This window comes from Astatotilapia calliptera, chromosome 11 (assembly GCF_900246225.1).
Source record: "Astatotilapia calliptera chromosome 11, fAstCal1.2, whole genome shotgun sequence".
Taxonomy (NCBI): domain Eukaryota; kingdom Metazoa; phylum Chordata; class Actinopteri; order Cichliformes; family Cichlidae; genus Astatotilapia; species Astatotilapia calliptera.
Genome location: NC_039312.1, coordinates 32675444 through 32688822, shown reverse-complemented (window position 1 = coordinate 32688822; position 13379 = coordinate 32675444). Strand labels below are relative to the sequence as shown.

General features: G+C 38.6%; 2 protein-coding genes across 5 annotated transcripts in view; one reads left to right on the top strand and one right to left on the bottom strand.

Moving 5' to 3' along the window:
- The window catches only part of rgl2 (ral guanine nucleotide dissociation stimulator-like 2), a 33599-nt gene extending 31281 nt beyond the window's left edge, over positions 1-2318 (top strand). For all 4 annotated transcript variants that reach the window (XM_026183789.1, XM_026183787.1, XM_026183788.1 and 1 more), the window contains one exon: positions 130-2318. In XM_026183789.1, the coding sequence (XP_026039574.1) occupies positions 130-311 (182 nt within the window). In that variant the 3' untranslated portion in view covers positions 312-2318. The remainder of the gene's footprint in view (positions 1-129) is intronic.
- Positions 2319-2383: 65 nt separating this feature from the next.
- On the bottom strand, positions 2384-12409 carry dnase2 (deoxyribonuclease II, lysosomal). Its single transcript, XM_026183791.1, has 7 exons — positions 12048-12409; positions 11359-11456; positions 10995-11166; positions 9877-9982; positions 8696-8860; positions 3999-4217; positions 2384-3845 (listed from the first exon to the last, which is right to left on the bottom strand). Exons 2-7 carry the CDS (start codon positions 11454-11456, stop codon positions 3481-3483), a joined length of 1125 nt encoding a protein of 374 aa, XP_026039576.1. The 5' UTR covers positions 12048-12409; the 3' UTR covers positions 2384-3480.
- Between the last annotated feature and the right edge of the window lie 970 nt (positions 12410-13379).

The following is a 13379-nucleotide window of genomic DNA, read 5'->3' as shown; positions in this document are numbered from 1 at the left end:
AACTAAGAGAAAATACAATTTACTACAAGTTCTACAAGTCAAATCCATTAAACACTGCAAATGAATCTCATTAGAGCGCAGCAGCCTTCACATGTCATGTATTTATTCCTTTCTCTTCTCTTAAAACAGAACTGGTCATCCCTGCTACAGGAAATGTCTTTTACGCCATGACGTCATCTAGTGTTGATTTCCTGCTAAGAAGGAAAGACGGGAACTCCCCGTTTGGCTCGCATCCGATCAGCACAGAGACGAGCGCCACTTTTCCTCGAATCAAGGCCAAGGGAAGGAGACTGGTCAGGAATCTTTTTTGACATCAGATTTTTGTCTGCTTTGTCTACCGAGGTGGAGTTCTCTGATGGTCTCCCAATGTGAATGCAGAGTGAGCTCTCACGGACAGTAAATGTGGCCTTCTCTGTCCAACACAAAACCTACACATGCCTTTCTCCTGTGCTCCTGCCAAGCTCACCAAAACACCAAGAAGAACTCTGCTTGTGTTTCAGTCAACATCTCCTTGCAGGAAGGTGTGGCAGATATTTCAGAACTCCAGCTGCTGTGTTCAACAGAGCTATTTGCACTTTTCCATGCACGCTAATTTACATCCCGAGGACGAGCAGTGAAAGCCTTTAAGTGTACCTTTGGTACTGGTTCTCAAGTCCCTGTCAGGTAGCACTTGATGCTTTTTATCATTACAACTCACAGAAAGAAAGAGTTGCTTTAATTGCTACAAAACACCAAGAAATCCCTTGTTGTCTTGTGCCTCATCTGTGACTGACATTTCCGAATGTAAAAAAGATGTGATTGGTTGGAATGCGCTTCTGTGATTACCCAAGATGCTGTTGAAGGACTTGAAGTGTGTTTTTTGGGGGGAAATTAGATTTAATGAGATCGGAATCGGAATCAAGACAGTGCAAGTGCATCATTGTAGCAAAACACTGGAGCTTTTCAAATGAGACATATATGATTTGTATATATTTATATATTTTGTATGTCTGTGTGATCTCAGCATTGTGTGACAGGTCCTCGCGTGACAAGTAACTGTTTCAACAAGGAAAAAATCCTTAAAATAACTGCAAGAAACAGGCTGACATGTCCACAGAGAAGGACAGCTATTTTAGCTTTTACTCATTTCTCCATAAACTTAAAGCAGCAATAATCAGGATTTTAGAATAACACTGAAACTCTGTTGTAAACTGTTGTAATGAACTGCGGTCAGTTTATTATCAGTTCTGAAGCTCTGCTCAGTTTTTAAGGCTCTTTTAGCTCGTTGTTTTGGTTTTACACTCAGAAATACCACCTTGTTGCAGCTGTCACCAACAGATATTACAAAAGCAGCTCTGATTGGTCATCTTTTTTACCTGAATCGAATACTCATGCAATTGTGAACCAACAGGTGAAGTCAGAGAGCCACATAATTTTCTCAGGAGCTGCTGGAGACCAAAGTAAACCTCAAGGAAGGCTGATAAGGACTAATTAAACCAAGTGGACAAAATGTATTTGCAAAGAAATTTTTACAGTGTCACCTCCCTCAGCTGCACGTGAATGTACGCAGCTGTGTTGCTACGTTACAGGGTGATCAAACATCACTCAGCCTCTTAAACCTCGTGGATGAAAACTGATTATTGCAGCTTTGAACTTTAAGCACTTTTAAAACAGCTTTGCTTCAGTTTGTTACTAGAAAGGAACATAAGTAAGAGAAAAACACTGCCATTGCTAAGTTTAAGGTTTTTCAGGTCTGATACTTTCAACAGAGCATAAGCTAAACTTAATTTATGCAGATTTTCCAGTAGCTCAGCAGGAGTCCATCTTCACTGCAGTTTACACAGACCGCAAAGCCTCAGTTCCAGCGTCGTGGCTTCAGTGAACATCTTAACTTCAGTGTATGTCTCTTTGAAACAAATCTTGTGACCTCTGGTCGTCCCGGGTCAGTGCTGGTGAGGCTCCTTTTACCGGCCGAGGCACGAGCACTGAGGGGCCAGGGAGAGGATTGTGGGTATTAAAAAAAAGACGTGCAAGCATGATCCCATGCTACAGATTGTTTTAGTGCCTTTCTCTGCTGGGTGCTCACTTTCTCATGTTTGCATTAGAATGTATACAGTCCACGTGGAGGAACTGCAGACAACTCCAGTGCTGTGTAGTTCCACATCAAAGCTATTTATGCACTACATACAGTATGTCCTATTTTTGTGGTAATAAATTTACTTTTATATGAATTTTATGAATTTTAATTGTTTTTGACTGATGTTCAGTACTGAGATGTTTTTCATGCTGCTGAGTATCCCATAAAAAACAATTAAAGTTGTTGCTACTTGTCAAAAACATGGCATTTCTGTTTTTCTTGTGAGGGGTAAACAAAGGAAAGAGGATGCGGATCAGTGACTAAAAATACATATTTTTCTTCGTATCTTTATTCAAATTCAAGACAACCAGTGACAAGACAATCTTCAAGCACAGTCAGGGTCAGAATTAATGTATATATGTGGAAAAGTATCAAATCTAAAGCTCATGCTGGAGATGCACACACACTCATACAAGCCTGGTTAATGATTCAAGTGTCTGTAATTCATCATCAGTGACAGATTGTTATTAAGCACAATCATTCCCACATTTGATTAAAAAGAATTAACCAGCAGGTTTGGAATTCTCCCTGAGAATAAACGAGCTAATGTTTAAAAGCAGAAAATGTCAGTGAGTGAAACGGCACTCATCCCGTTCGCACCAGTGTCTCTTCAGTTTCTCTGAAAACAGTACCCAGTGGTTATAAAGATGCTTGAACCACTAAAGTGCCACTTTTGAGGTTTTTGTCTTTTACAAGATGAACATATTACTCATAGCTATTCCAGCTCCAGAAAATCTAAAATTATAAAGAGAACAACTCAATGACCCTTGATAACCACATGAAATCATTCTTAACAGAGGAACAAGTAAAATGCTCCCATTGAGTGTCTGTGGCTGATGGAAATTTTATATTTTAGCTAAAGTTGGACGAGTCGATCATTTCATTTGAATTATATGTCTACTTCTCTAGTAGGTGTGAGTGATGACTGGCTTTAATGTGTAATGTCACGACTTCTAGTTACACCTAAATTAGATGCAGATGTTTGGTTTTTTGGTCACTACGAATCAAATCTGAAATAAACAATAACACCTGCACATACTTGAAAGTCATTACTATTTACTGCTAAATAGTAATTATTTGAAGATGAGACTCTATGGACTGATTGAAATATTGCATTGCTGTTTATTGGCATCTTACTGTCATCTACTGATCACTAGATTAGTGTAAAACGTCTGGCAGGAATGTGTTTAAACTAAAAAACTGAAATTGTCTAAATGTTAAAGGCTAAATATTTCACATAGATTTCACTAGATGTGAACAGAAATCTGTAACAAATAAATCCACATAAAACCCTGTTCGCGTTATATTTTTTCACCCTCATGACTCATCATGTCCAAGTTGACACATCTGGCTCCTCCAGACTCTCAGCACTGGACTGTTTTTCCTTGACAGTCCTCACAGTCCAAGGCCGCTGTTCGGTAAGCCTTCCACACCACCGGATCACGATGACACACTGTGCCTCCACCCCGCTTCTCCTCAGCCTCATCTCGATTTATGTCCCCGACACACACCCAGCCTCCACCAGCCCCAGTCTCACTGGGGCTCACCGCCCATTTGGAGTGGTCCTGGCTGGTCTTGAAGGAGAACGTCTGCCCAGGGTTGAGGAGCTTGATGTTCAGGACCTTCCAGTCATCCGAGCAGTCGGAAGAAAGGATGCCCGTGGAGCGAATCCAGAACTGGACCAAGAGGTCTGACTGGAGGGTTGGGGCCACCCACGCATGATACAGATCTGATGAAGGGGACACAAGATGGATGAGGGTGTTTTGTTTTTTTTTACATTTTTTATTGCAAGTAAACTGTACGAATGCTCTAAAAATATTCAGGGTCACAAAGACAGAAAAGGGTTAGGCTTAGAAAAGACATCATTTCGATTAAGTTGTACCGTTGTCAAAAGAGGCTCCTTTGGCAAAGCTGATGAAGTTTGTCCCACCCTTTGAGGTGAGTGTCACGCTGCGATTGGACACAGGTTTGGCATGTGGAAAGAATTCATATTTCCGATTTCTTTTGCCACAAAGAGCAGCGAGCGAAGGCACCTGGGATGCCAAAGACTCTGGGATGCTGCAGTCATACACATTAGGTTGATTGATCTCCAGCTGTTCTCCTGTGGTGCAAAAGTAATTAGATTTAAAGAAAACCACACCCTATAATAACATCATCCTTTAAGTAAAGCAAATAAAAAGCACTGTACTGGTGACACTGGTTCAAAGCCATTTGACGGACCTGCACTGGAACACTGTGCACGGTAACATATAACTAAGGTATAATCTAACTGTACATACAATTCAGGAATAACTTTAAAGTTTCTTCCTGTTTGATGCCTGACGTAAAGCAAGTTAAAACCATAATCAGATCTCCGTTTATGTCACACCAGACCAATACATACAACTTTAATTCCAACAGAGCTGAGACAGGGCTGTGTTTATTACTGTGTAGCATTCCCTGTTCTTGTAACAAGGTTACAACAAACAAACACCCGGGAACTGAGAAGACCAGTCGCAGCACTTTTTGAGAGACTTCTTCAGAGAACAGTTTTCCACTTTGTTTCAGTCTATTTTAAATGAGCTGTGAGAAAATGGAGGGGCTTCTGGATCTTTGCACTTGTAGATGTCACAATAAAATGTATTCACAGACAATGATTTCTGGCACTGTTGTTAAGCCAGTGCAGTGATATCTATGACAGACTCTTGCCTGATTGTAATGGAGTGCTGCCTGGGGGCCCACAATACTGATTTTGTTGTTCCTTGCGCAAATTTCTACAGATTCTTGGAATCGTTCCATGATATTATGTTTTGTAGATGATGAGCTATCCAAAGTACTTGCAATTTTCCTTTGAGGAACAATATTCTGAAATTGTTCCACAATTTGTAGATGTACTTTTAACAGATTGGCAAACCTCTGCTTCTCTAAGATGCTCGTTTTATACCCCAATAATGTCACTAGCATGTTCCACAAGCTGTTTCTTTTTAGATCCACTTACTTTTCCAGCCTTTTATGGCCCCCATAACAAAATGAGCTAATATTTTCCATGAAACAGTAAAATGTCTAAGTTTAAACACTGAGACATTTTGTTTGTTTTATTTGTGCACACAGAACATTTCGCAGGAATAAAGATTATTGGGGTAAATTAGAAATTGTGTCACTGCATAGTTTGTTGAGCATCGCAGCTTTCACTTAGTTGTTATTTATACATTATTGCTTATGCTCAGCGCTGTCTGCAGCACATGTAGCAGAGAACCGCCATCATGCAGAGTTAAGCAGGTTGTTATTAAAAATTCTTTTCGTCAGCCTCCGGTTTAAGTATTGCTCTGGCTTTACTTTTAACTGAATTTTAAATTAAAGCAACACAAAAGTAAAACGGAAAATAAAATCTTGCTCGCTCCTTTCAAAATATAAACCAAAGCAGTGCATACTGCAGCACTGAAGAACGTGAAAATTGGAAAAAAAAACTTCAATTCTATTCTCTTTATATACATTCATGCATAAGCGAGGCTGAAAATGTCATTTTTACCCATAAAAGCTACGTAATGGCGATGTCTACCAATTGGTCGACTACTCTGGACTGAAATTCTTTCACAACTATCTGCAGTTTCTATGCATTTCTGGTGAGATATTAATAGCATTCAGAGGATGAGTTCTTCTGAGTTTGGTAATCCTCTGACTTTTCGTCCTGTCACCATGAGGATGACATTTTTGGTTTTAATTAAAACGTCTTGACATTCAAACGACTCTCACGATGAATCCCCTGACACACCTTCATCTGGCACAGGCTGCAGAACAGACTTTTATTTGCCTAATACTCTGGTTTGAGGCCAATTGCCCACATATGCCAGCTGATATTGGCATCCTGGCTTAATGAAGAAAATACGTTTGTGACAACTGATAAATGACTTAAATACTTAATGTTTTAGCACAAACTGAAACATAAGCAGTGCTTTGAATAAAAAACAAGTAAGTAGCTTAATTAAAGCATTAACAGGAAAATTATTCTGACAACATAATAAAAACATTATAGACAGTAGTATGAAATCTCCATTTCTCCAAATTTATGTGCAAATGAACGCTGCAAGGTGCTTTAAAATAAAAACACGATGAGGCTGTGCTCACCTTCTGCTGTTTAACCCTGCAGACTGAACACTCTGACACTCTCAGCATGTCAGCTAGAGAGACGAGAATCTGATAAAGCAAATCCCTGCTAGAGCGTGAGGGCCAGTATCTCTATGGTTACATACCTCAGTTTAATTACATTACCCCAGGCACTGCCATAGCAACTGTGCCAACTGCTGGGTCTGCCAGGGAACTGCAGAGGCAGCCGGGTGACATGGTGATGACACCTGTTTATGCTGATTATCTCAGTTCAGGCTGTTTTTGTTGTGTCAATACCTGAGTCGATTATTAAGCACCAGACGATACTTGAATCATCTTCTACGGGGAATAATAATAATTGTAGATACTGACACAGATTAGTGATTAAATGTGCTTAAGAAGTTTTCATTATTAGTGTGTAACATATACCGGCATAAATCAGCAGTATTTTTGAGCACCACATGGACATTTACTGTTTAGGCGACCTTAAACAAAAGAGAACACAGAGGGAAATCATTACTAACTGTTGATGGAGGCCCGATTTTTGTCTTTTTCTTTAAATAAACAATAGCAACCATGATCTGTTTAAAAAAAGAGGCAAAATTACAGGATAAAAATTCATCGCAACGCAGAAAAAGAAGTACTGTATGCTCAAACATTCCTGGGGAAGGACTTTCTTAACCTATCTTGTGATGGATGACCCTCGGCCATCCCGGCACTAGATGTCTCCATTTTGTTCTGGTTTGTGCTCTGCTTTGTCCTGTAAGAGCTGACAGGGGAGTAAATGGCAGCATGAGCTATACCTGCGTGTTCACCTATAAAAGCTCCCTTCTTTCCGCAGTCACTCTGTGGTGTGATCTCAGTGTGATCCTTGGATTTCTCTGCCATTCATCCATACATAGTCTACACTACACGACTGACCCGCAGACAAGCATGTCTAAATTTAGCTGTGCTTTTGTAAATCAGTTGTGTCTACCAAGTTACCAGCTCACCTTGTCTCCTGTTCTTTGTCATAGTCCGTTAACTGGATTGTGACAAAGAGAGTATAAAAGTTGTCTTATATGTAAGACTAACAATGAAAATATGCTTTATAGTTTGAAAAAATTGCACGATATTGACTGGTTGCTTTTTACTTTCCTTGTTTTCAGTCCAACAGACAGAGTTCCAGTGAGGATGTTCATATTAATCGTAATCAAATAAGCTCTGTGAGAGAAAAAACGGGGAAAAAAACTAGTTCAGACTGCGATAAAGATTCAGTGTCAATCAGGCTTTTTTTTTTTTTAATTCTTGACTACCTGGATTTTGTCACTGAGAGGACAGAAGCCCAAACAGCAAGCAAACTAAGTTGTTTTAAAAGAAAGAGGAAGAGAGCTTAACTCATAAGGAGGATAAACTGAGAAATCTCACTAAAGTCAAAGTATGAGACAAATACTGATTATTTTCAACTGTGAATGATGCAAAACTACTTTTGTAGGGTTCAAGAATAAAAGCGGAGCTGGAGATGAATAGAGCAGGTCGTCCTTTATGTGGACAAATATAAAATAGCATTAAACCAAAACACTTTGCATGGTTGTCTTTTTACTTTTTCTTTTTTTTCTTTTGTTAATGGACTGGTATTCGTATAATGCTTTTCTGTTCTAACTGAGCACTCAAAGTCCTTTTTACAAAAAGCCTCTTTCACCAAATCACACACACATTCATATAAGCTATATTTCTATACCTAAGAACTTTGTATAACATTCACACAGTGGATGCATAGGGTGACTTGGGGTGTAGCATCTTGTCCAAGGCTACTTCGACATGTAAGCTGGAATAGCTGGGAAATCAATCCTTCAACCTTCTGATTGGTAGACGGCCCATTCTACCTCCTGAGCCATAGTGGGAGGGAAGGGGGTGACTTAGAGAAGCCAGACTACTGGGACTATAAGAAACTTACAAAAACTTTGCAAATACATATTTTACTCTATTTAACAGCTGCCTCGTAGCTGAGATTACATTAAACCGAAATGGAATCTCTTTTTATCTCTATTTTATTTAGTATATTAGAAATTGGTTGGCAGAACATCCAACAGCTTCTGTGAGCCCCAGTTTGGTCTGCAGGCCTTAAGTTAACATGGTTAAGATGTTTGGCTGATACAGTAAACTACATAAACATGAACTTCTTATTCGTAATCTCTCACAAAATACTACCACAGGCTACAACAGCTTGACTTTTTAACTACCAAGCAAAAATATTACCCTAATAAAGATATGAGATTGAAAAGAAACTCTTCAGTTCCTTGTTAATTAAAGCATATTTAGTCAGACCAACATAACTGCAGACAGGGAACAGAATATGAATCGTCATTAGCTGTCTGGACCTTCTCCTCCCAGCACTCATACTGTGATTGCAATCTAATACCATCATCCATTTAAACATCCTCATTAAGTGTTAACTGCATTTTTATATCAACTCTTTCTTCGCTAAGAGGCCACATGGCATGGCTCCAGTCTTACCGATGGTCTGGAAATGGTCGAGCGGGTATGTAACACAGATGAAGTTTTGCCCATTATTCTCCCCGCTGCTGGGGTAATAATACTCCCCTGCCTGTTGAACAGGAGGAAACTGAGGGGTGCTGTGGACCAACCAGAAACCCTGATTTTTATCCAGCAGCACAACACCTGAGGAGCAGAGATATTAAAATAGTAAGAAAAATACATCAGACGTTTTCCCTGAAGATGGTTAACGTGGACATTCAAGTGAAAACAAAATATATTTATCTATGCTCATTTGTTTTTACGCATCAGAGGAAATGTAAGTAATGCGCATTAATCTGCACTTCTTTTTTAATAAGTAGAATTAGAACATATAAATGATGAAAGAAGAACGTGAGGTTAATAATGAGATGTTTCAACATGTTTTTATTACTATAACAAATCTTTGCCAGACTTTTTTTTTGCCCTTGTTGCAGAGTTTTTAAATCTTCCTAGTATCAAATTTCTAATGAACATACTGTATACTTTTCATGTAAGTAAAAAGAGGAGCTTGAACATGTGATAGGTTGTCTTTATGCTTCTTTTATTTAACGTTGATTTAAAAAATTTTGCTTTTTCCATCCATTCGCTCTTTATCCACGACCAGGTTGTGGACAGGGGCATAATTTCCAGGGGGGTTAGGGGGGTTATGACCCCCCCCCCAATAATCAGACCCAACCAATATAACCCCCCCCAATAAAATTATGAATTATCTTGCATAAAAAAGCTGTTGATTTTCTTTACTCGTTTCAGGTATTACCAGCAAAATAGTTGCATGTTTAATCATCTGGGAATTTACGCAGATTTATTTATTTATTTAGACGGAGATCTTTACACCCCCACCTCCCAATGTTCAGCACAAAGTTACGCTGATGGTCGTGGACCAGTCTAAGCTTAGACGCCCAGATGTCTCTCTCCCTGACCACGTTATCCAGGGGGACTACCAACATGTTCACAAGCTAATCAAGAGATATAATCTATCTAGCAAGTCTCAGGCCTACCCCAGATTCTCCTCCTCTTAGGACATGCCCGGAACACCTCAACTGGCTCATTTTGGTGTGGAGTAGTGCCCCCTACTCATCTCATTTTTTTCATACTATTCCAAAATTTTGGAAAACAAAGCTCGAAACTTTCTGCAGTCTTGGGACAATCAGAGAGCTCACCTTTCGTGTGACCCCCTCTGCTCTCACTGTTATGAACCCATCTGTCACCAGACGAGTCCTCGTGTGGCTTCTGGTCATTGTAAAGGATGTATGCAATGTCTGTATTCTGTAAAAAAACAAAAACAAAAAGGTTTTTAACTGTAGCTTCATGCATGTGTACTCACCGATCATAGAAAATGTAGAAACAAATGTTTTCACCTCAAAAGAAAACAAACAAACAAATAAATAAAATGGCACACACTGACATCCATCACAGTGATGTTAACCAATACAATTACGCACAGATGGTTGCATCCAGTAATTTTTGATTCAGAATCGTATCCACAAACTCTCTCATATGTTTTGATGAATCTATCAAGTTTTCAATTAGTAAATGACCTTTTCTGCCTCCTAGTTGCACAATCACCGGCCAGAAAGACAGATCACCTGAATGAACAGATGCAGTTTCACTTCTCATTATATGTTTGTTCCTCTGATCTAACAATGTCAACTGGATATAGCAGATGTCTATGAAAAAAATGCTTATTATTGCATATCATGTTGGTGAAACAAGAAGTCTTGTGACTGGGGTCACAAAGAAGAAGCAGGAAAAATTTAAATACCCTAAGCTCAGTGGTTTTCTAGGACTAAAATCTGCACGTAAGCATAACTGCTCTGCATGTAGTTAAAGCAAAGAGTTACTGCAGTTAACAGAAGTCGATGCACCAGCACTGTCTGTCACTTTTGGCTATTGTGATAAACAAAAATGTATTTTAAGTTTTGTGAGTCGTAAGAATTGGAAGTTCAACTCAACTTTATTATACATGGTTTTAGGAGAATATTACATTTTATCTTGTGACAAATCAGTATTTCTAAAACATGACATCATTTTTGGGGTCAAATATAAACTGAAGGTCCACTCATCTTAAAACAGCTGACGTTTTTTTGCCTTTTAGCATTAATTGTGAATATACTAAATGAATTAATAATAAGGAACTTAAAAGAGTATGATAATCACATTTTGAAGAACACTTGCTTTCACTTGGGTGTTTTTCCAAATGAAACTGAGCTTACAGTTTTTAAACTTTGTACTCAGTTCCACATTTGTAGCAGAAAAAAGAAACCTGATGGAAACAAACCTTCCCCTGCGTGTACAGCTGTCCGACCGTCCTGCCCAGGGCGCTCGTGGTGTCATTCACTGTCCCCTTCCCTTTAGTCCATCCTTCACTTCCTTGGTCCAAAAGCAAATACATCTCACCTTGTTCAGGAGACTTACTGCCATGCTCTTTGGGAAGTTTGTATATATAGAACCTAAATCAAACAGAGACACAGACAGAAAGGCTGTACATGTAAGAACTGCTTATATTGGTGCATGTCTGTAAATGCTAAACTGTTATTGAAAATATTGCTTCTGTTTAATCAGAATAATACATCTAGGTTAAAACAAACAAATAAGGAGGACTTTTGTACGTGATTTCTCAGGAATTGTTATCAATGAATTACCAATCAACAGCATCTCCTTGGTCATTGTAGCAACTGATTGGTGAGCTGCTGCCCTCTAACGGCACGTAGAGGATCAGCACGGACAGGGACAGAAGCATCTAAGAACAAGAGACAGAGATATTAATAACTACGGTTAAATATGTGTATATGTGTTAGGAAATTAAATGATGAGTTCACGTTCAAAATATTTGGTTGAAGCTCATTTTTTCTTTTTACCAATAATGACTCCTTCGTTAAGAGTTTCAGTATTCTCAAGTAAAAGTACCAATAAAACAGTGTCAAGTCTTTTTTGTTGGAGTAGAAATATTAAAGTATAAGCAGAAAAATGTCCAGCCACTGAAGGGTTTATTTATTTATTTATTTTTATATTTTTCATACCCATGCATTAGTGGCTATACACTATCATCGGTAAGTTTTAACCTCATCTTGTGACTTGTTGGAAAATGAATGAAAAGAAACATTTAGTATTACCGTAAAAACTAAAGCTCCTGACTACAAAAATACTGTATAAAAACAGAAACAATGATTTTAATATGAAAACATTTAACTAATATTTATCTTCAGCTAAATCTAATAATACTTATGGTTTGATCCTATAAATCAAAGCACAAGTCACTCAGTCGCTGGAATCGTTAGCGGTTACAGATAACTGCGATAGAAAAGTGCAGTATAAGTTTGAGTCAACATACCCTCACGTATGTTCTCAATAAAGTCTTGTTTTATTTTGCTGCACGAAGATCGGCTGTGGCCTCAAGTTTCGTCTTCTTCGAGTACATCCCAGCCTACAAGTGTTTCCTACAGGGACTGGTACGTGCTTGTTTTGATCTCGGCCGAAAGCTCCGGGAGGAGACAATGACGTATGACAAAGACAACGGAGCGATCGCTACCAACGGCAGACATTACATTACAGGGAAATTATCGCACTAAAGAAATAAAATCCAATTAATCCTAAATAGCTCTCACGGTTTAGGCGTGAAGACTGTTTTAAGTGCTCCAAAACTTCGAAACTTATCCTTCTCAAAAAGTCCTAGTTTCATGAAGTCATGTGGTTGATGACGTCAACTGGTAGGCGGTACTACCCTGAAAAGCGGCTATTACAAACACCTTTCATAATATAATATAATATAATATAATATAATATAATATAATATAATATAATATAATAATTAGACTTCTTATAACAGAAGCAGATTGAACTTTCCCCCTACTTTAAAAAGACATTTTCAGTATTTTTCCCCTTGAATATTAGTTTAAAACTTAGTTGCATAACTGTAGTTTTTAAAGACGTTCCTGAATCTGTTGGAGCCCAGAAGGACTTCTAAATCACCTGGGTTCCATGAATATTATGGCAAATATATCTTCCTTCCTGTATGGTCTTTGATAAGCAGCCAGTAATCTGTCTAACAACGGGGGAAGGGATACAACATGTTCGGCTCAACCCTATAAACATACACTCATCTTAAAAGTGGAACTTGAATTTGGTAAGATGAACTTCTGTTGTTTCTTCCTGTTTTACTCTTTCACAATTTAGGTGAAAAGTGTGGCTACACACACACACACACACACACACACATATGTATATGAGTATATATATATTTAAATGCAGTATTTATGCTTTCTTCTTCAGTTCCCCCTACAACCCTGTCTCATCTTATATAACTCTATACTGTTTAAGGAAGTGACACAGCATCCTCTTGTCAACTCTATGCTGCCTTGATCAACGAGGGCTTCCTCAGAAAGCTGTCCTCTGAGCTGAGTGGACTAAACAGTATTGCTCTAAGAGCCCCATTCAAAGTGGCCCTGATTATTGCCTGTAGCACTACAGAAAGTGACCACGGGTTGCAGTGACTACAATGCTCTGTTTTAAAGCAAATACACTGAAGCAGTGTTAACAATTAACTTCACAACTGGTGTTTTTATGTTAACCCTAGTTGACTGATTCTTGTTATTAGAGTTACATGAAATTTTGGGGGACATTTTAAATTGAAAGTAGCCATTACAGCTGGTTAGTGATTATCTGT

Coding starts and splice junctions, on each gene's coding strand:
- dnase2 (XM_026183791.1), bottom strand. CDS start 11,456: ATGCTTCTGTCCCTGTCCGTGCTGATCCTCTACGTGCCGTTAGAGGGC. Junction 9,983..10,994: donor AGCTGTACACGCAGGGGAAG/GTTTGTTTCCAT, acceptor GTTTTTTTACAG/AATACAGACATTGCATACAT. Junction 3,846..3,998: donor AGGAGCCTCTTTTGACAACG/GTACAACTTAAT, acceptor CCCCTTCATCAG/ATCTGTATCATGCGTGGGTG.